The sequence below is a fragment of the Carcharhinus amblyrhynchos genome, chromosome 7, assembly GCF_965287045.1.
Source record: "Carcharhinus amblyrhynchos chromosome 7, sCarAmb.v2.hapA, whole genome shotgun sequence".
NCBI classification, from domain to species: Eukaryota; Metazoa; Chordata; class Chondrichthyes; order Carcharhiniformes; family Carcharhinidae; genus Carcharhinus; species Carcharhinus amblyrhynchos.
The window spans coordinates 116,891,902-116,914,574 of record NC_137330.1 but is presented as its reverse complement, the minus strand read 5'-3'; the positions used below and the strand labels follow the sequence as shown (position 1 = coordinate 116,914,574).

The following is a 22,673-nucleotide window of genomic DNA, read 5'->3' as shown; positions in this document are numbered from 1 at the left end:
AGGAAAGTAGCACTGAAGAGCTGACTGACCTTCTTCGGCCTGGCTGTTGATAGGTTCAATCATTTGGCCGCAGATGCCACCCACGCTTGCCCTCCCCCTGCAGGAGTGACCAGTCACCCACAATAATCTTGCACCCTTTTCATCTCAAGGTCCAGAGGCTGAACCTATACCAGGAGGGAGACTTTACCTACGCCAATCAAAAGCTGGAAGATGTTAACATCCGAAAATGTTGGGACGAATGTTTGGAAAGTTCATCCTATCACAGCAGGAGGAAAGCAGTGGATGAATTTAACAGGTGGGATATGGAAACATTCCTGTGTGTTGCTTTGAACTTGTTTTATAAAATCACGGCTCCCTCCTTTGCCTGTCAGCTTGTTGGTTGTGACTAAGTTTGTGACATTCTCACCTCTTGAGTTCGAAGGGTTATGGTTCAGGTCGGAAACTCCAAAGTGTTTTATGGAGTCTGCCTGGGTCATAGGTTTTGCATCTTAATTTGATTAGGATAAGCATGATAGGTTTCACTTCAGGTATGATTCAAATGATCCACTCGGGAGCTTTTTTCAAACAAAGATTATTGAAGAATATAGTTAACATGTATAATAAGAAAATTAGCAAGAACTTTTATCAATTACAACCAAAAAACAACCACGATAATGTATAATCCTTAATAAATGTATCTAAGATATTCCAATCTAACCAATCCCATGAACACTGTTTAACGCAGCAAAGTCTAATGCTCATGTGCTGCTAGAATTGAGTCTTTTGGTTGGAGAATTGAAAATTCTCAATCTTGTAAATTCTAACAGACCTCCTGACACACCCAGAATAATTTGAAGTCAGAATATCTTCTAAGAACTCTAGGAAGAGACTCCAGTCAAGCCATCAACAACAAATGTTCTACTCCAGGAAGGCCAGGCCTTGTTTTCAGATAACCAGCAGAATTTCCAAATAAAACAGGGAGAGAGAGAGAAACATCTCTTTTTAGCTTGCTGTCCCTTCTAAAAACTGACCTGCAACTCAGAACTGAAAATGAGAAAGCTCCTGTCAAGTGACCTGCCAACCAGTTTTCTTCCTAACAATTTAGGGTCATAAAACTAATCTCAGGAAGTACCTGAGGTCCCCATTTAAGACACTTTAAAAGGACATCTGGTAGACAGCTCAGCAGCAATGCGAAACACTGAAGCTGTGAGAGATCCAGAGACCATGATTTTAAAAAAAACCTTCTTAAAGGTACACTAACATCACAGCAAGTTGTACGTTTTATGTCCCTTCTCCAGAGGGGTGATCTTATTGAGGTGTATAAAATCATGAGGGGCATAGATAGGATGAACGCACATACACCAGTACGCTGCCAACCCGCCTGCCATGGAATTGGAGGGAGCGAGGGGAAGACAATGGAAATGTCTGTTGACTTTGAGAAGGAATGTCTAGTCTTGCTCAAGCGAGGCCACAAAATAGTCTTTTTTCCCAGGAAAGGGGAATTGAAAACTCGGGGGCATAGGTCTAAAGTGAGAGGGGAAAGATTTAAAAGGGACCTGAGGGGTAACTTCTTCACACAGAGGGTGGTGGGTATATGGACTGCCAGAGAAAGTGGTTGAGGCAGGTACAATAGCAACATTTAAAAAGCACTTGGATATGTTCATGGATGGAATTAGAGGGATGTGGGCCAAATGCAGGTAATTGGGACTAGCTGGGAGGGCAGCATGAACTGGTTGGGCCGAAGGGCCTGTTTCCATGTTGTATTACTCTGTGGGCAGGATTTGCTAACCACACTTGCCCCAAGACCAGAAAATCCTGCCTTAGGACAATGGATCTTTACATGATCTGCCCCCCTCCTGCTGCAATTCCACAGCAAGACAGGACAGGGAAATCCCATCCTATGAATCTTTGACTCAAGCACAAAACCTAAGGCTCCTGTGCTGCACTGTCAGAGTTGCCATCTTTGACAAGAGTTCCCAGCTGTCATCTCAAGTGGATGCCAATATTCAATCCTCGGATAACCTGGCCTTCTAGCTGTTTGTGGGAGTTTGTTGGGCTCAAATTGGCTGCCATTTTCCACACATTACAATGGCAACTGCTTTTCAAATCCTTAAGAAAGCCCACCAATGCCTCTACTTTCTATAGAGTCATAGAATCATAGAGGTTTACAGAATGGAAACAGGCCCCTCAGCCTAATTTGTCCATGCCATCTTTTTTGTTTAGACCCCTAAGCTAGTCCCAATTGCCTGCATTTGGCCCATATCCCTCTATACCCATTTTACCCATGTAACTGTCTAAACAATTTTTAAAAGACAAAATTGAACCTATTACCTCTGGCAGCTTGTTCCAGCCACTCACTACCCTCTGTGTGAAAAAATTGCCCTTCTGGACCCTTTTGTATCATTCCCCTCTCATTTTAAACCTATGTCTTCTTGTTTTAGACTCCCCTACCTTTGGGAAAAGATATTGACTATCTAGCTGATCAATGCCTTTCATTATTTTATAGTCCTCCTATAAAATCAGCCCTCAGCATCTATGCTCCAGAGAAAAAAGTCCCAGTCTATCCAGCCTCTCCTTATAACTCAAACCATCAAGTCCCGGTAGCATCTTAGTAAATGTCTTCTGCATTCTTTCTAGTTTAATAATATCCTTGCTACAATAAGGTGACCAGAACTGTACACATTATTTTAAATGTGGCACACATTTGACAATAATAAATCAAATCAAAGACCATTAAGGTGTTATACACATGCAAAGATCTTCCCTTCATTATAGACAGAGGATTTTGGAGTGCGAGAGTTCACTATTTCTTCATTCATTATGTGTAGGCAACACCGTTGGAAGAAGAGAGGGCTGGCTATCATCCCAACCAAGTTCGGGATAAGCTTTAATGCTATATTCTTGAATCAGGTAGACTGCAAGGGGTTTTATTCATTCGTAGAATGTTGGCATCTCTGACTGTTCCAGCATTTATTGCCCATCCTTAATCGGCCAAGCCAAATGTCACATGTAGGCCAGACCAAGTAAGGATGGCAGATTTCTTTGCCTGAAGGGGTATCAGTGAACCAGATGGATCTTTACAACAATCCTTAGACTTTCAGTTCCAAATTTTTAATTCATTTGAATTTCACCACATGCTATAGTGGGATTCGAGTCCAGTTCCCCTGCATATGGCCTGGATTACTAGCCCAGTGATAATACCACTACAGCAACGTCTCCCCTCTGGAGCACATTGTGGCTTCCAAAGACCACAAAGATGAGGAAGTTGGTGAAGGAAAGGTGTGAATTGGAATAGAGTGGTAATATAGCTGACTTTGTAATCCAAAGACCTGGATTAATGCTCTGAAAACATGAGTTTGAATCCTGCCATGGTAAGAGGATGAATCAAAATTCAATTAATTAACTAATATACCTGGATTAAAACGGTCATCTTATTAATAATTACAAAACCAGAGGCCTGTCTTTAAAAATCCAATTGGTTCGCAAAGAAGGAAACCTGCCCTTCTTACCCAATCCAACTAACCCATCCAAAGATGTGGATGGATTGGCCATGCTAAATTGCCCCTCACTGTCAGGGGGCTTAGCTAGGGTAAATGTATGGGGTTATGGGGATAGGGCCTGTGGGGGGGGGATTGTGGTCAGTGCAGACTAAATGGGCCAAATGGCCTCCTTCTGCACCGTAGGGATTCTATGACTCTAACCTGGGTCTGGTCTACACGTGATTCCAGAGTCAATGAACTTTAATGGTCTGGCAAGAAGCCACGACTAGTGGGGGGCACAAATCAAAGTATTTGTGGTGGGGGGGGGGTGGTATGCAGGGTGGGGCGGATTTGTGGTGGGCGCAATGGACGATACTTCATCTTTGTAATTGGTAACTTATCACCTTAGCAATGGAATGACCCTTCCCCTGTCTTTTGTTTCAGGCAGGTGCTTTGGTCCATATTTACACTGATGGCTCAGTCCTACTGACCCATGGTGGGACTGAGATGGGACAAGGCCTCCATACCAAGATGGTGCAGGTATGAATAGAGGCTCCGCAGGATAAAAACCACACTCAATATTCAAGGAACATCCGATGTTTTGTCTTTGAGTTATATTTATATTCCATCTCCATTTAGAACAGGCAATGCAATGAAATGAAATGACGGAGATGCTAATGCCAACTCTGTATCTGGTTTCTCGTGCTCTCCGAGCAGATTATTTGGCTATTGGTTTTGGTGCTTGAAGCCATCCAAGTGGGATAGACCAGCTATTTCTATCCATCATTGTTCCTACGCAAAATGATTCACCAAAGTAGCCCTTTTTGGACATTTTCCGCTGGTGACGACCCACGAGCCTGATCTAACTTGTCCCCTTGGCCATTTCCATATCTTAATAATATCTCAACCTGGTGGCCAAGATTTTTACAAAGTGGTTCTGAGTCCACAGAGCTTCCAAAATGGTGGCAAGGATCCAGATGCCAACCCCCTGCCTCCGTTTGTGTAACATCAATTTCTTGTCAATGGAAGAAAGGGAATTGGGTGTGATTTACACATCAGGGAAAGCTGAACTCTACAGAGCCATTTAACTGTCTGATCTGATGTTATCTAAATCTCTCACCTCTAAAATCAAACAAAACTGATTGCAGGTGTCCATGAGATTTTTTTAAAAACATTTCTAGCATTTCAATAGTTGTTTGTAGCTATTTCTCCATGGGGTATTAATGAATGCTTGGCTGGTTTCCAAAAGCTACAATTATCTCTGCAGGAAGTTCTGATTTCACAATTTGTTTGACAGCCCAAAGAGGCTATTAAGGATCAGTTGTCTTTGTGGGGAAATGCATAAAAGTTTGTTTATTTGTATACAAAACTAAGCACTAATGATGTTTTTAAAAAGTAAATGGGATTTCATGAATTTTTTTTGCTAACAAATGCATATGGTAAAACATGTGTGAGAATTTTAGAAATTATTTTATTTCATCCCCGCATGGCTCCTGATGTCTGCCCAGTGTGGATTCTAGATGAGTTGACATGGAGGTATAAAGACTATGGAGGTGGGTAGGGTAAGGGATGCAGAGCCTAATATCTTACAACACAATTAGGGTGATGTCCCAGAAAACGGAAGTGGCCATCTAACCAGCGCAGCTCAGTACTCGGCTATTTCAATGACTTCCAATACTCTGCTTCCAAAGTCTTTTGACCTCATGCTATTCCAGACTCGAAACATGCCCCCCTCCCTCCTCCATCCTGTCCTGCCCCGTCCCATCTCACCTCGGACATTTGAGACCCTTTTCCCACTGAACCAGGAAATTTCCAGATGCAGATGGCCACCTTGGTTGCAAATATTTGGCAGCAGTCCCTGAACCGACAGAGCGAAGAAAAGCCTGATTGGTCATTCGCTTTGTTGTTGTTCCAGAGACCAGGTGAGTAGGGGTTTTTTTATCCGCATTCTGTGTCTGGAATTCACTGCTGGAAAGGTTACTGGGAAGTAACTTTTAAAAAAGAATTGGATAAATATTTTAAACAGAAATGCTTCTGAGGATAAATGGAAAGGGAGAGCGAGACTGACAAGTAGTTCTTTTAAAGAGACAACAATGGGCAGAATGGCTGCTTTCTGTGCTGTATTATTCTAGGATTCTAACACCACCCGTCATCCCCCCAACACTAGAATCTCCCAGATTCACAACACATATCCATATGGAACACACAGGTTGTGATCTGCTGGGAATGCTAACACATTCAAGATTCACTTCCAGATCGCACAGCCCATTTGCACAATCCCGCCCGAGGCTAATGGAACGCTGCTCTCCGAGCCGGGACGGGGGGGTGCCGGTAAAATTTTAGCCATTAAGTCCTTTCACCAGTCTTGCTGTGTCAAAACTTGGGAGCCCCTGGTGTAACGATTATCGTGGCAACAGCAATGCAACCTGAGGATACGTTATTTTTGTACTTTGCTCCAGATGGAGGTGTCACTGGCTAGGCTGGTATTTATTCCCCATCTCTGATTGCCCTAGGGGAGACAACGGTGAGCAGCCTTCTTGAACCACTGTAGTCATAGAATCATCAAATCCCAACAGTACAGGAAGAGGCCATTTGGCCCATCGAGTCTGCACCGATCACAATCCTTCCCAATCCCCATAAGTCCACTTATTTGCCCTGCTATTCCCCTGACACTAAGGGACAATGCCTAATTAACTTAACCTGCACATCTTTGGATTGTGGGAGGAAACGGGAGCACCTAGAGGAAACCCATGCAGACATGGGGAGAATGTGCAAACTCTTGCACAAACAATGACTTAAGCCCGGAGTTGAACCCAGGCCCCTGGAGTTGCTGGACAGTAGTGCCAACCACTGTGCCACCACACCACCCCATCCCCTTAGGGGTAGGTACTTACAGTTTTTTTTCATTCATTCATGGGGCATGGGCATCACTGGCTGGCCAGCATTTATTGCCTGCTCCTAGTTGCCCGAGGGCAGTTGAGAGTCAACCACATTGCTGTGGCTCTGGAGTCACATGTAGGCCAGACCAGATAAGGACAGCAGATTTCCTTCCCAAAACACATTAGTGAACCAGATAGGTTTTTCCAACAATCGACAATGGTTTCATGGTCATCATAGATTCTTAATTCCAGATTTTTATTATATATCAGTTCAAATTCCACCATCTGCTACGGCAGGATTCGAACCTGGATTCCCAAAACACTGGCTGAGTTTTTGGATTAATAGTCCAGCAATGATACCACGAGGCCATTGCTTCTCCTGTTAGTGTTGTTAAGGAGGGAATTCCAGCATTTTGAACTAGTGACTGTGAGGGGACAGTTGACAGATTTCCAAATCAGGATGGTGAGTGACTTAGAGGGAAATTTCCAGGTGGAGATGTTTCCATGTACCTGTTGACCTTATCCTTCTAGATGGTAGAAGTCACAGGTTTGGAGGGTGCTATTGCAACAGGTGCAGTGAGATTCTGAAAGGTAATAACTAAAGAACAAAGATCAAAGAACAGTACAGCACAAGGACAGGCCCTTCGACCCCCCCGAGCCTGCACCAAATATGATGCCTGTCTAAAAGTTTATTTATTAGTCACAAGTAGGCTTACATTAACACTGCAATGAAGTTACTGTGAAAATCCTCTAATCACCAGACTCCGGCACCTGTTCGGGTACACTGAGGGAGAATTTAGCATGACCGATTCACCTAACCTGCACATCTTTGGACTGAGGGAGGAAACTGGAGCACCCAGAGGAAACCCATGTAGACACAGGGAGAATGCGCAAACTCTACACAGGCAATAACCCAAGCCTAGAATTGAACCTGTGTCCCTGGCGCTGTGAGGTACCAGTGCTAACCATTGTGCCACCATGTTGCCACTAAACTAAAACTATATGCACTTACGGAGTCCGTATCTTTCCATTCCCATCCTACTCATGTATTCTTCTAGATGCCCCTTAAATGTCCCTAACATATCTGCTCCCACCCCAGGCAGTGCGTTCCAGACATTCACTACCCTCTGCGTGAAAAAACTTGCCTCGCACGTCTCCTCTTAATTTTTCCCCAAGCACCTTAAACTTATATCCCCTAGTACTTGACTTTTCTACCCTAGGAGAAGGTATCTGACTATCCACTCTGTCCATGCCATTCCATCTTGTAAACCTCTATCAGGTCGCCCCTCAATCTCTGTCATTCCGGTGACAACAAACTGAGTTTCTCCAAACTTTCGCCAGAGCTAATACCTTTCAGACCAGGTAAAACCTTGGGAAGATGGAAGATTGGAATCTAGCCCATCAGGTCAATACAGCATTGCTCTCATTCCATCTCAGGGCAACTGGAGAGGGGCAATAAATGTTTCCTACCCCACTAATGGCCACATCCCAAAAACAAATGGAGAGAAACATAAAAGCCTACACTGGGCCCTTGCTCTGCAACATTTAACTAAATGACTATCTTTCTGAATATTCCTTGTTGTGTAGACTGCCAGTAAAGCTCTGGGAATTCCAGTATCCCGGATTCACATCTCCGAGACAAGTACCAACACCGTCCCCAACACAAGTCCGACAGCGGCCTCTGTGAGCTCTGACCTGAATGGAATGGCAATCTATGTAAGAGTTCAGCCTTGGGAAACCTCTCTGCTTTACTTAAATTCTTTACATGATTCCACTTGAAACCCCTCCCCCTCGAAATAAACAGCGATTCAACTTCCCCCAATAACCCTGTGGTGGCTGTTTGTTTCAGAACGCATGCCAGATCCTTCTGAAGAGGCTGGAACCAATAAAGCTCGCCAATCCAAATGGGACCTGGGACCAATGGGTAGGTACAAAATCAACAGCAATGGCCTTTCATTTCAGATTTAACACCTCTCTCATCTCTGATGATAATATATCCAGATCTCATGGTTGGAAGAGGTGAGAGTCTACATATTGCACTTAATGAAATCTTCAGGACTGGTTTTGATTGCCCTAGTGTCCCAAAATCTGTTAATAAAAATCAGTCTTGAATAAGTTCGATGACTAATGCATGCCATAAAGAGAGGTGGATAGACTGGGATTTTTTCCTCTGGAACGTAGGAGGCTGAGGGGTGATCTTATAGAGGTCTATAAAATAAGGAAGGGCATAGACCAGCTAGATATTTACCAAAGTTAGGGGAGTCTAAAACAAGAGGGCATAGGTTTAAGGTGAGAAGGGAGAAATACAAAAGTGTCCAGGGGGGCAATTTTTTTCACAAGAGGGTGGTGAGTGTCTGGGACAAACTACCTGAAGTAATAGTAGAGGCGGGTACAATTTTGTCTTTTAAAAAGCATGTTACATGGGTAAGATGGGTGTAGAAGGATGTGGGCCAAATGCGGGCAATTGGGATTAGCTTAGGGGTTTAATAAAAAAGGGCAGCATGGACCAGCTGGGCCAAAGGACCTGTTTCCATGCTGTAACCTTCTATGACTCTATGTGCAGATCTTAGCAGTAGAGAGTTCCAAAGATCTTCAACCCTCTCGAGTGAAGAGAACTCCTCACCTCAGGCTTAAATGGCCAATTCCTTACCTTGAGACTGTGATCCCTTGTTCCGGGTTCTCCAACCCGGGAAAATGACATGAAGTAAATCGCCATGGCAGCAGAATTGCTTACCACGCTGCTTCATCACAAGAGATATGGTTGACCCAGAATTCAAACCCGCGGGACAGATCTTTAACTTTCCTGTTTAATTCTGTGCTGTCTCTCCCTTTCTAGATCTCCGCAGCTTATATGGAGAGAGTGAGTCTGTCAGCGGCTGGATTCTACAGGTAAATACTGATGTCTGCTTGCTGTTGGTTTATGTCTGGACCAGCTTCTGAGATAGACAGATGAATAAAACAGACAAAGTGATCAATAGACTGAGGAGCCACACTGCATGAACTAAGTGTTATAATATTAAAGAGGTTTCAAGAAGAGAGAGACCCGGAGAGTTTCTTTTATTCATTCCTGGGACATGGGCGTCACTGGCTGGCCAGAATTTATTGCCCATCCCCAGTTGCCTGAGGGCAGGTGAGAGTCAACCACATTGCTGTGCCTCCGGAGTCACATGTAGGCCAGACCAGGTAAAGATGGCAGATTTCTTTCCCTAAAGGACATTAGTGAACCATAGAACATAGAACATTACAGCGCAGAACAGGCCCTTCGGCCCACGATGTTGCGCCGACCGGTTAAAAAACAATGACCCTCTGACCTAAACCAAACCCTTTCCATCCATAAACCTATCCACAGATCTCTTAAATGCCCCCAAACTAGGCGCATTTACAACTGCAGCAGGCAGGGCATTCCAATCCCTCACCACCCTCTGGGTAAATAACCTACCCCTGACATCCGTCCTATCACTGCCACCCCTTAATTTAAAGCTATGCCCCCTCGTGCTAGCTTTCTCCATCCGAGGAAAAAGGCTATCACTGCCCACCCTATCTAAACCTCTAATCATCTTATATGTTTCAATAAGGTCCCCTCTTAGCCGCCTTCTTTCTAACGAAAACAACCTCAAATCCCTCAGTCTCTCCTCATTGGACCTCCCCTCCATACCAGGCAACATCCTGGTAAACCTCCTCTGCACCCTCTCCAAAGCCTCCACATCCTTCCTATAATGTGGGGACCAGAACTGCACACAATACTCCAAGTGCGGACGCACCAGAGTTTTGTACAGTTGCAACATGACGCTGCGGCTCCTAAATTCAATCCCCCTACCAATAAACGCCAAGACACCATATGCCTTCCTGACAACCCTATCTACTTGATTCCCAACTTTCAAGGATCTATGTACACATACACCTAGATCCCTCTGTTCATCCACACTATTCAGAGTCCTACCGTTAGCCCTATACTCTACACATCCGTTATTCCTGCCAAAGTGAATTACCTCACACTTTTCCGCATTAAACTCCATCCTCCACCTCTCGGCCCAGCTCTGCAACTTGTCTAAGTCTCCCTGTAGACTAAGACACCCTTCCTCACTATCTACCACACCTCCGACTTTGGTGTCATCAGCAAATTTACTAATCCACCCAACTATACCCTCATCCAGATCATTTATAAAAATTACAAACAGCAGTGGCCCCAAAACAGATCCCTGAGGCACACCACTCGTAACTGAACTCCATGTCGAATACTTACCATCAACCACCACCCTCTGTCTCCTATCCGCCAGCCAATTCCTAATCCAATTTCCTAAATCACCCTCAATCCCATACATCTGCAATTTCTGCAGAAGGCTTCCATGGTGAACCTTATCAAACGCCTTACTAAAGTCCATTTATACCACATCAACTGCCTTTCCCCCATCCACCTCTTTGATCACTTTCTCAAAGAACTCAATAAGGTTAGTAAGGCACGACCTACCCTCCACAAAACCATGCTGACTATCTCCAATCAATTCATTACTCTCTAAATAACTATAAATCCTATCCCTAATAATTTTTTCTAAAACCTTGCCCACAACAGAAGTAAGACTCACCGGTCTATAATTCCCGGGGAAGACTCTGTTCCCCTTCTTAAACAATGGGACAACATTCGCTAACCTCCAATCTTCTGGCACTATACCGGTGACCAACAACGACCTGAAGATCAGAGCCAGAGGCTCTGCAATCGCCTCCCTTGCCTCCCAGAGAATCCTAGGGTAAATCCCATCCGGCCCAGGGGACTTATCTATTTTCAAACCCTCAAGAATATCTAGCACATCCTCCTTATCAACTGCAATACTGTCCAGTTTACAACCCTGTAACCCAGTGTTCTCCACAGCTACGTTTATGTCCCCCTGCGTGAACACCGAAGAGAAATATTGGTTCAATGCCTCTCCAATCTCTTCCGGTTCCACACATAAATTCCCACTGCTGTCTGTAACTGGCCCTAATCTTGCCCTAACCAACCTTTTGTTCTTAACATATCTATAGAACGCCTTAGGATTCTCCTTAATCCTATCAGCCAAAGTCTTCTCATGTCCTCTTTTAGCCCTTCTTAACTCTCTTTAACTCCCTCCTAGCCAATCTAAAGCTTTCTAGTGCACTACCCGAGCCCTCAAGTCTCATCCGGACATAAGCCTCCTTTTTCTTTTTAACCAGCGAATCAACTTTCCTAGTGCACCACGGTTCCCTAGCTCGACCAATTCCTCCCTGCCTGACAGGGACATACATATCAAGGACTCGCAGTAGCTGCTCCTTGAAAAAACTCCACATTTCCGACGTTCCGAGACCCTGTAGTCTCCTAGTCCAACCTATGCTTCCTAATTCTCTCCTAATAGCCTCATAATTACCCTTCCCCCAGCTAAAACTACTGACCCGAGGTTCATGCCTATCCCTTTCCATCACTAAGGTGAACGTAACCGAATTGAGGTCACTATCACCAAAATGCACACCAACTTCCAAGTCTAGCACCTGGTCTGGCTCATTTCCCAGCACCAAATCCAATATAGCCTCACCTCTAGTTGGTCTATCTACATACTGAGTCAAAAAACCTTCCTGCACGCTTTGTGCAAAAACTGACCCCTCTAATGAGCTAGAGCTAGAGGGGTCAGATGGGTTTTTCCAACAATTGACAATGGTTTCATGGTTATCAGTAGGTTCTTAATTCCAGATTTTTTTTACTGAATTCAAATTCTACCATCTGCCTTGGCAGGATTCGAACCTGGATTCCCAGAACTTTAGCTGAGTTTTTGGATTAATAGTCTAGTGATAATACCAGCAGGTCATCACCTCCCCTTTTAGTGCTGTTAAGGAGGGAATTCCAGGATTTTGATTGAGGGGATTAAGGGTTATGAGGAGAGGGCGGGAATGTGGAACTGAGCCACGATGTGGGTATGCCGGCGTTGGACTGGCGTAAACACAGTAAAAAGTCTGACAACACCAGGTTTTAGTCCAACCTATTTATTTGATAATATTCTCACTAGCTTTCGAGGGGACAGCCTCTTCGTCAGGTGAATGGAGAGTTCTGGCCTCAGACAGAGCATATAAAGCACAGACAGTTTAGAGATTACTGATTAAAATGCGAATCCTTACACCTAACCTGCTGTTCAAGACCTGAAGTGGCTGACAATGTGAGTGGTAGGAGCACTGATCACAGTTTAAAGAGATGTGTATTGTCTCCAGACAGTACAGTAAGTGAGGTTTTGCAAACCCAGGCAAGTCACGGGGGTTACAGATAGTGCGACATGAACCCAAGATCCCTGTTGAGACCGTCCTCATGTGTGTGGAACTTGGCTATCAGTCTCTGCTCAGTGACTCTGCGCTGTCGTGTGTCGTGAAGGCCGCCTTGGAGAATGCTTACCCGAAGGTCAGAGGCTGAATGCCCGTGACCACTGAAGTGTTCGCCAACAGGAAGGGAACAGTCTTGCCTGGTGACTGTCGAGCGATGTTCATTCATCCGTTGTTGTAGCGTCTGCATGGTCTCCCCAATGTACCATGCTTCGGGACATCCTTTCTTGCAACGTATCAGGTAGACAATGTTGGCCGAGTTGCAAGAGTATTTACCATGTACCTGGTGGATGGTATTCTCACGTGTGATGATGGTGTCCATGTCGATGATCCGGCATGTCTTGCAGAGGTTGCTGTGACAGGGTTGTGTGGTATTGTGGTCACTGTTCTCCTGAAGGCTGGGTAGTTTGCTGCGAACAATGGTCTGTTTGAGGTTGTGTGGTTGTCTGAAAGCAAGTGGGGGTGTGGGGATGGCCCTGGCGAGATGTTCGTCTTCATCAATGATATGTTGAAGACTCCGGAGAAGATGTCGTAGCTTCTCCGCTCCGGGGAAGTACTGGACGACGAAGGGAACTCTGTCCACTGTGTCCCGTGTTTGTCTTCTGAGGAGATCGGTGCGGTTTTTCGCTGTGGCGCATCGAAACTGCCGATCTATGAGTCGAGCACCATATCCTGTTCTTACGAGGGCATCTTTCAGGGTCTGGAGGTGTCTGTCACGATCCTCCTCATCTGAGCAAATCCTGTGTATACGGAGGGCTTGTCCATAGGGAATGGCTTCTTTAACATGTTTAGGGTGGAAACTGGAGAAGTGGAGCATTGTGAGATTGTCTGTGGGCTTGCGGTACAGTGAGGTGCTGAGGTGACCGTCCTTAATGGAGATGCGTGTGTCCAAGAATGCAACTGATTCTGGGGAATAGTCCATGGTGAGTCTGATGGTGGGGTGGAATTTGTTGATATCATCATATAGTTGTTTCAGTGGGCATCCTGAAACCCATTGTACAAAGAACCCCCAGCTTTTGTCGCGACACTACGGACTTCCTACTGAAACTCAGCACACATGGAGCAGTTGAACCAGGGACACTCCTCGTCACAATGGATGTCTCAGCGCTCTACACCAACATCCCCCACGACGATGGCATTGCTGCGACTGCATCAGTACTCAATGCTGACAACTGCCAGTTTCCAGATGCAATTTTACAACTCATCCGCTTTATCCTGGACCACAATGTCTTCACCTTCAACAACCAGTTTTTCATCCAGACACATGGAACAGCCATGGGGACCAAATTTGCGCCTCAATATGCCAACATCTTCATGCACAGGATCGAACAAGACTTCTTCACTGCACAGAATCTTCAACCGATGCTGTACACTAGATACATCGATGACATTTTCTTCCTCTGGCCTCATGGTGAACAATCACTGAAACAACTATATGATGATATCAACAAATTCCACCCCACCATCAGACTCACCATGGACTATTCCCCAGAATCAGTTGCATTCTTGGACACACGCATCTCCATTAAGGACGGTCACCTCAGCACCTCACTGTACCGCAAGCCCACAGACAATCTCACAATGCTCCACTTCTCCAGTTTCCACCCTAAACATGTTAAAGAAGCCATTCCCTATGGACAAGCCCTCCGTATACACAGGATTTGCTCAGATGAGGAGGATCGTGACAGACACCTCCAGACCCTGAAAGATGCCCTCGTAAGAACAGGATATGGTGCTCGACTCATAGATCGGCAGTTTCGATGCGCCACAGCGAAAAACCGCACCGATCTCCTCAGAAGACAAACACGGGACACAGTGGACAGAGTTCCCTTCGTCGTCCAGTACTTCCCCGGAGCGGAGAAGCTACGACATCTTCTCCGGAGTCTTCAACATATCATTGATGAAGACGAACATCTCGCCAGGGCCATCCCCACACCCCCACTTCTTGCTTTCAGACAACCACACAACCTCAAACAGACCATTGTTCGCAGCAAACTACCCAGCCTTCAGGAGAACAGTGACCACAATACCACACAACCCTGTCACAGCAACCTCTGCAAGACATGCCGGATCATCGACATGGACACCATCATCACACGTGAGAATACCATCCACCAGGTACATGGTAAATACTCTTGCAACTCGGCCAACATTGTCTACCTGATAAGTTGCAAGAAAGGATGTCCCGAAGCATGGTACATTGGGGAGACCATGCAGACGCTACGACAACGGATGAATGAACATCGCTCGACAGTCACCAGGCAAGACTGTTCCCTTCCTGTTGGCGAACACTTCAGTGGTCACGGGCATTCAGCCTCTGACCTTCGGGTAAGCATTCTCCAAGGCGGCCTTCACGACACACGACAGCGCAGAGTCGCTGAGCAGAGACTGATAGCCAAGTTCCGCACACATGAGGATGGTCTCAACAGGGATCTTGGGTTCATGTCGCACTATCTGTAACCCCCGTGACTTGCCTGGGTTTGCAAAACCTCACTCACTGTACTGTCTGGAGACAATACACATCTCTTTAAACTGTGATCAGTGCTCCTACCACTCACATTGTCAGCCACTTCAGGTCTTGAACAGCAGGTTAGGTGTAAGGATTCGCATTTTAATCAGTAATCTCTAAACTGTCTGTGCTTTATATGCTCTGTCTGAGGCCAGAACTCTCCATTCACCTGACGAAGAGGCTGTCCCCTCGAAAGCTAGTGAGAATATTATCAAATAAATAGGTTGGACTAAAACCTGGTGTTGTCAGACTTTTTACTGAACTGAGCCACGACAGATCAGCCATGATCTTATTGAATGGCGGGGCAGGCCCGAAGGGCTAGATGGCCTACTCCTGCTCCTATTTCTTATGTTCTTATGTTCTTATGACTGTGAAGGAACAGCTGATATATCTCCAAGTTAGGACAGTGAGCAGTTTGAAAGGAAACATAGAACATTACAGCGCAGAACAGGCCCTTCGGCCCATGATGTTGCGCCGACCAATTAAAAAAGCAATGACCCTCTAACCTAAACCAATCCCTTTTCATCCATAAACCTATCCACGGATCTCTTAAACGCCCCCAAACTAGGCACATTTACAACTGCAGCAGGCAGGGCATTCCAATCCCTCACCACCCTCTGGGTAAAGAACCTACCTCTGACATCCGTCCTATATCTACCACCCCTTAATTTAAAGCTAAGCCCCCTCGTGCTAGCTTTCTCCATCCGAGGAAAAAGGCTATCACTGTCCACTCTGTCTAAACCTCTAATCATCTTATATGTTTCAATAAGGTCCCCTCTTAGCCGCCTTCTTTCTAACGAAAACAACCCCAAATCCCTCAGTCTCCCCTCATAGGACCTTCCCTCCATACCAGGGCACATCCTGGTAAACCTCCTCTGCACCCTCTCCAATGCCTCCACATCCTTCCTATAATGTGGGGACCAGAACTGCACACAATACTCCAAGTGCGGACGCACCAGAGTTGTGTACAGTTGCAATATGACGTTGCGGCTCCTAAATTCAATCCCCCTACCAATAAACGCCAAGACGCCATATGCCTTCCTAACTACCTTATCTACTTGATTCCCAACTTTCAGGGATCTATGTACACATACACCTAGATCCCTCTGCTCATCCACACTATTCAGAGTCCTACCGTTAGCCCTAAACGTCCAGGTGATGGTGTTTCCATGTATCCTGTTGATCTTATCCTTCTAGATGGTGGAGGGTGCAGGTTTGGAAGGTGCTATTGAAATAGCTGTGGTGAGTTGCTGGAAGGTAATAACTAAAGAACAAAGAACAGTACAGCACAGGAACAGGCACTTCAACCCTCCAAGCCTGCGCCAAAAATGATGCCTGTCTAAAAGTTTACATTGTTCTTACATTATCACTGCAATGAAGTTACAGGGACTTTGCAGTGTCGACAGGGTTGTTTGTTTTGCCATTGTCTTATCCGGTGCCTAGGTCAATGCCAGGTGGTTTATTTGGCTTCAGTTCTTTGTTGAGATTTTGTAGTGGTTGTAACAATTGAGTAGCTCACTCGCCCATTCAAAGGGCAGTTGAGAGTCAACCACATTGCTGTGGCTCTGGATTCACATGTAGGCCAGACCAGATAAGGACGGCAGATTTCCTTCCCTAAAGGACATTAGTGAACCAGATGGGTTTTTCCGACAATCGACAATAGTTTCGTGGTCATCAGTAGATTCTGCTTTCCAGTTATTTAATTGAATTCAAATTCCAACGTGTACCATGGCGGGATTCGAACCCGGATCCCCAGAACATTAACTGAATTGCTGGATTAATAATCTAACGACAGTGCCACGAGGTCATCACCTCCCATCAATGAACAGTGTCTACGCACAAATCTTTTGTAGGAAAGGATCTAAAGCATGTGCAGGATCCTTGGCTACATCAATAGAGGCACAGAATTCAAAAACCAGAATGTTGAATCCTTATAAATCACAGGCCAGGCTAATTTTGGGCAACAGACTTCAGGAGGAATGATAAGACCTCAAAGAGAGAAGGTTTAATTAAAATGAACAAAGAACAGTACATAGAAACAAAGAAACCAGAAGTGGGGGTAGGCCATTTGGCCTTTATAGCCTACTCCACCATTCGTTATGATCATTGCTGATTCAATCTCCTGATCCCCCGCTCCCTCCCATATCCCTTGATCCCTTTAGCCCCTAGAGTTATATCTAATTTCTTCTTGAAATCAGACTACATTACCAAACCTGCGCCAAAGCCCAGTTTCCATCCTTCTGTTCGTGCCTTGTTCATGTGTCTATCGAGATACACCTTGAATGTTGCTAACGTACCTGATTCACTACCTCCACTGGCAGTGTGTCCCAGACATCCACCACCCTCTGTGGGAAAAATTTTCCCTGCACGTCTTCCACTAAGCTTATCATCTCTCACCTTGGACATGTGCCCCCAAATAATTGACACTTCCACCCTAGGATAAAGCTTCTGACTATCCACCCTAATCTATATGTCTCATAGGTTAGGTTGGATATGGTGGCACAGTGCTTACCATTGCTGCCTCATAGCGCCAGGGACATGGGTTTGATTCCCAACTTGGGTCATTGTCTGTGTGGAGTCTGCACATTCTCCCCGTGTCTGCGTGAGTCTCCTCCGGGTGTTCCAGTTTCCTCCCGCAGTCCGAAAAACACACTGGTTAGGTGCATTGGCCATGCTAAATTCTCCCTCAGTGTACCCGACCAGGCACTGGAGTGTAGCAACTAGGGGTTTTTCACAGTAACTTTATTGCAGTGTTAATGTAAGCCTACCTGTAACAGGAATAAACAAACAATAATCTTGTAGACTTCTATCAGGTCTCCCCTCAGCCTCCGTTTTTCTGTTGAAAACAATCCTAGTTTATTCAACCTCTCCTCATAGCCAACACCCTTGAGACCAGGCAACATCTTGGTGAACCTTCTTTGCACGTGTCTGCCAAGCCTCCACATCCTCCTGGTAGTGTGGTGACCAGAATTGCACACAATATTCCAAATGCAGTACTAGGGAAGAGGAATTTCTGTTCAGAAAACACGCGAGTGAAAATGGAATGATACACTTTGAGCAGAGAAGGATACAGGGAGATTTAATAAGAACATAAGAAATAGGAGCAGGAGTAGGCCATCTAGCCCTTCGAGCCTGCCCCGCCATTCAATAAGATCATGGCTGATCCGAAGTGGCTCAGTTCCACTTAATAGAGGTGCCCAAAATTGGGAAGTGTTTTAATAGAGTGGATAGGGAGAAACAGTTTCCATTGGCAAGAGGGTTCTTTTTTCAATACTTCTTGAGACATGGGCATCAGTTTCTCAGCTGCCATTTTTATCGTCCATTATCCCTGAGAAGGTACTGGGTTCACCAGACGACACAAATCTGGCACAAGGGGGAACATGATTTTTTTTCCGTGGCAAGTCATTGTGATCTGAATGCACCGTCACTGTAAGGATGGATGGAGCAGAGGCAGATTTTGCCGGGAAGTTTGAAAAACGAATTGAAGTGGATTCGTTGATTTACAGGACCGTGGCGAATTCCTCATCTGTGGAATTCATTGTCACAGAGGGCTCTGGAGGACAAGTCACTGGCTGGAATTTTACCGCCTGGCCCACCAAGGGAATCGGAAGAGGCGAAGGACGGACAATGGGAAAATCCGTTGACCTTGGGAGGGATTTTATGATTTCGGCAGGAGTAAGGCCGTAAAATTCCACCCATTGAGTGCATTTAAGACATTTTTTGATTGGAAAAGGAATCGAAGGTTCAGGAGAACAAGGCGGGATATTGATGTTGAGAAACATATCAGCCTGGATCGAATGGTGGAGCAGACCCGATGGGCCGAATGGTCTAATTCTGTTCCTATATCTTATGGTCTTATGAAAGGTCGCTAGTTCTTTCAAAGAGCTGTCTCAGACACAATGCCCTATCATTTTATGAATTCTTTGGTATTTGACAGGGGTTACACATCTAGTAAATCTTTTCCTAAGTGCAGGCAACTTAGGCATAGTAGAAAGTTGAATTTTGGGAGTCAGGAGGTTGAGTTACTCACTATAGAATTCTCAGCCTTTGGTTGATTGGGTGATTGGGAAGTAAATCTTGAATCTGTGGTAGGCTGCAAAGAGACATTGATAGGATGCAGAGCTGGGCCGTAAAATGGCAGATGGAGTTTAACCCTGATAAGTGCAAGGTGATTCATTTTGGTAGGATAAACTTGAATGCGGATTACATTCTGTTTCTATATCTTATGGTCTTATAAAAGATCGCTAATTATTTCAAAGAGCTGTCACAGACAGGGTTCTAAGGAATATGGAGGAACAGAGAGATCTTGGGGTTCATATCCACAGATCTCTGAAGGTTGCCTCAAGTGGATAGAGTCATGAAGAAGGCCTATAGTGTGTTAGCGTTTATTAACAGAGGGTTTGAGTTTAAGAGCCGTGGGGTTATGCTGCACTGTACAGGACCTTGGTGAGACCACATTTGGAATATTGTGTTAGTTCTGGACACCTCACTATAAGAAGGATGTGGAAGCATTGGAGAGAGTGCAGAGGAGATTTACCAGGATGCTGCCTGGTTTGGAGGGTAGGTCTTATGAGGAAAGGTTGAGGGAGCTGGGGCTTTTCTTTTTAGAGAAGAGGAGGATGAGAGGTGACCTAATAGAGGTTTAAAAAATGATAAGGAGGATAGAAAGAGTGGAATTCCGAGACTATTTCCTTGGGTGGATGTAGCTGTTACTAGGGGGCATAACTATAAGGTTCATGGTAGGAGATATAGGAGGGATGTCCGGGGTAGGTTCTTTACTCAGAGAGTGGTTGGGGTGTGGAATAGACTGCCTGCTGTGATAGTGGGGTCGAACACTTTAGGAACTTTCAAGCGGATATCGGATAGGCACACGGAGCACACCAGAATGATATGGAGTAGGATAGCTTAATCTTGGTTTCAGAAAAAGCTCGGCACAACATTGAGGGCCTGTACTGTGCTGTACTGTTCTATGTTCTATGAATAAAGTGTGTCGACAGTTCTGTCGAGCTTTGCTAAGAGTCGTTGCAGCGAATTATGGTTTGAAAAGGTACTGACGCAAGTTGGTGTTCCTCAAATAGGACTCCTGATCTGAGCTATGACTTTGAGAAGAATGAAGGAAAGGCTTTCCATTATTATAGCTACGGTGTGGCTTGCTCAGAAGTTGAAATCGACTGCCTCACTGGGGATCACAAGGTAAGTACTCAACAACAGCAACAAACTTGAATTGATATAGCGCCTTTACCATAGTAACATTCTCGTCTGAACCAGGAGTCACTACAGGGCAGTGAGTGCAGGGGTATTAAGCAGATGAGACTTGGCGAAAGGGTAGAATATTATAGAGCAGCGTGTTGCAAGAGGCATACGATGGGTAAGTTCACTACGAGCTGTAGATGAGGATCTACAGGATCCACCACCAATCCCCCACTCTCCCCACCAAGTGTTCGGGGCAAGAAACTTCACCAAACAATTCAAGTATTTCAGCAATTCACCGAGGCTCCTTAGGCAGCACCTTCTAAACTCAAGATCGCTTCCGTCTGGAAGGACAAGGGCATCAGATCCACTACCTGCAAGTTTCCCTCCAATCCACACACCATGCTGACTTGGAAATTTATCACCGGTCCTTTGCAGTCACTGGGTCAAAATCCTGGAATTCCCTCCCTAACATCACCTACACCTCAGAGACTGCAGCGGATCAAGAAGGCAGCTCCCTTTCGAGGCCCATATCACCCAGTTTTTAACATTAAGCTAGTCCCAATCGCTCGCAATTGGCCCACATCCCTCTACACCCATCTTACCCATGTAACTGTCTTATATCGTTGTGTGAACCCCCGTCAGAGAGTACAGATCCAGATGATTTAGTGTCACATTCAGAGTTTCACTCCAAAATATTCTTGATTTCAGAACATTCGCACTGACATCGTCATGGATGTGGGGAATAGCCTGAACCCTGCGGTGGATATTGGGCAGGTGAGCTACTTTAACATTGTGCGGAGTCTGATGGGTGGAGATGAGGGTTAGGGGGTTGTAATAAAAAAAATTAAAAATAGGCACGAAGAAAGAATGAGTGACTTGCATTCCTATAGCACCTCTTGTGACCTCAGGATCTCCCTAGTCACCTCGCTGCTAAAGCTTTTTGAAGTATGGTTACTTAGGGAATATTTAAAGTTTATTGTTGTCACAAGTAGGCTTACATTAACACTGCAATGAAATTACTGTGAAAATCCCCTGCTCACCGCACTCTGGTGCCCGTTCGGGTAGATTGAAGGAAAATTTAGTATGGCTAATGCACATAGCCAGCCTGTCTTTCGGACTGTGGGAGGAAACCGGAGCTTCCGGAGGAAACCCACACAGAGGATGTGCAGACTCCGCACAGACAGTGACCCAAGCCAGGAACTGAACCTGGGTCTCTGGCACTGTGAGGCAGCAGTGCTGACCACTGTGCCACCCCAACCACTGTGCCACTGATAGCGGAAACAAAGCAGCCAATTTGTTCAGGGCAAGATTCCCTCAAAGAGTAATGTGATAATGAGCAGATACCGGCAATGTTGTTGAGAGATAAATATGAGCTCAGGATATTGAAGAGAGCTCCCCTGCTCTTCTTTAACCTGGATCTCTCACATCGCGAAGACGCAGCAAAGGGTTTGACGTATCATTTGAAAGAAGAAAAACTAGAAGTTAACGTCAGCAGTTTGCAAGGAAACTGATTTTGTCATTCTCTCTCCCTATTGTTCAGGTGGAAGGAGCCTTTATACAGGGCCTTGGCTACTTTGTCATGGAGGAGCTGCGGTATTCACCAGAAGGTGTCCTGTACACCCGAGGGCCAGGGATGTACAAAATCCCATCAGCCGGCGACATTCCAATTCAATTCAATGTATCGCTCCTTCGGGAATGTCCGAATCGGAAAGCTATCTATTCTTCCAAGGTAACGACACCCCTTTATCCATAGTTTAACCAGCAGAGTGAAGGAAATATTTGCTCCAGTATCAAAACTAGGGGGTAATAATTTAAGGGTAAAGGGTGACCCTTTTAAGACTGAGGTGAGGAGGAATTTCTTCACCCAGAGGGTGGTGAATGTGTGGAATTCACTCCCACAGAATGTAGTTGAGGACAAAAAGTTGTGTGATTCCAAGGAGAAATTAGATATAGCTCTTGGGGCTAAAGGGATCAAAGGATATGGGAAGAAGGTGGGATCAGGATATTGAGTTTGATGATCAGCCATGATCAAAATGAATGAGGGAGCAGGCTCAAAGCGCTCAATGGCCTACTCCAGCTTCTACTTTCTGAAGTAAAAGTAAAGTTCATTTATTCATTAGTCACAAGTAGGCTTACGTTAACACCACAATGAGGTTACTGTGAAAATCCCCAAGTCACCACACTCTGGCGCCTGTTTGGGTACACTGAGGGAGAATTTAGTATGGCCAATGCACCTAACCAGCACATCTTTCAGACTGTGGGAGGAAACCGCAGCATCCAGAGGATACCCAAGCAGACACGAGGAGAATGTGCAAACTC

General features: G+C 45.4%; 1 protein-coding gene across 1 annotated transcript in view; it reads left to right on the top strand.

Moving 5' to 3' along the window:
• The window catches only part of xdh (xanthine dehydrogenase), a 104,720-nt gene that overhangs the window by 64,507 nt on the left and 17,540 nt on the right, over positions 1–22,673 (top strand). The window contains exons 27-35 of the mRNA XM_080193450.1: positions 150–295; positions 2,808–2,889; positions 3,903–3,998; positions 7,925–8,053; positions 8,187–8,261; positions 9,174–9,226; positions 20,240–20,354; positions 21,063–21,128; positions 21,895–22,083. Coding sequence (XP_080049576.1) covers positions 150–295; positions 2,808–2,889; positions 3,903–3,998; positions 7,925–8,053; positions 8,187–8,261; positions 9,174–9,226; positions 20,240–20,354; positions 21,063–21,128; positions 21,895–22,083 — 951 coding nt within the window. The remainder of the gene's footprint in view (positions 1–149; positions 296–2,807; positions 2,890–3,902; positions 3,999–7,924; positions 8,054–8,186; positions 8,262–9,173; positions 9,227–20,239; positions 20,355–21,062; positions 21,129–21,894; positions 22,084–22,673) is intronic.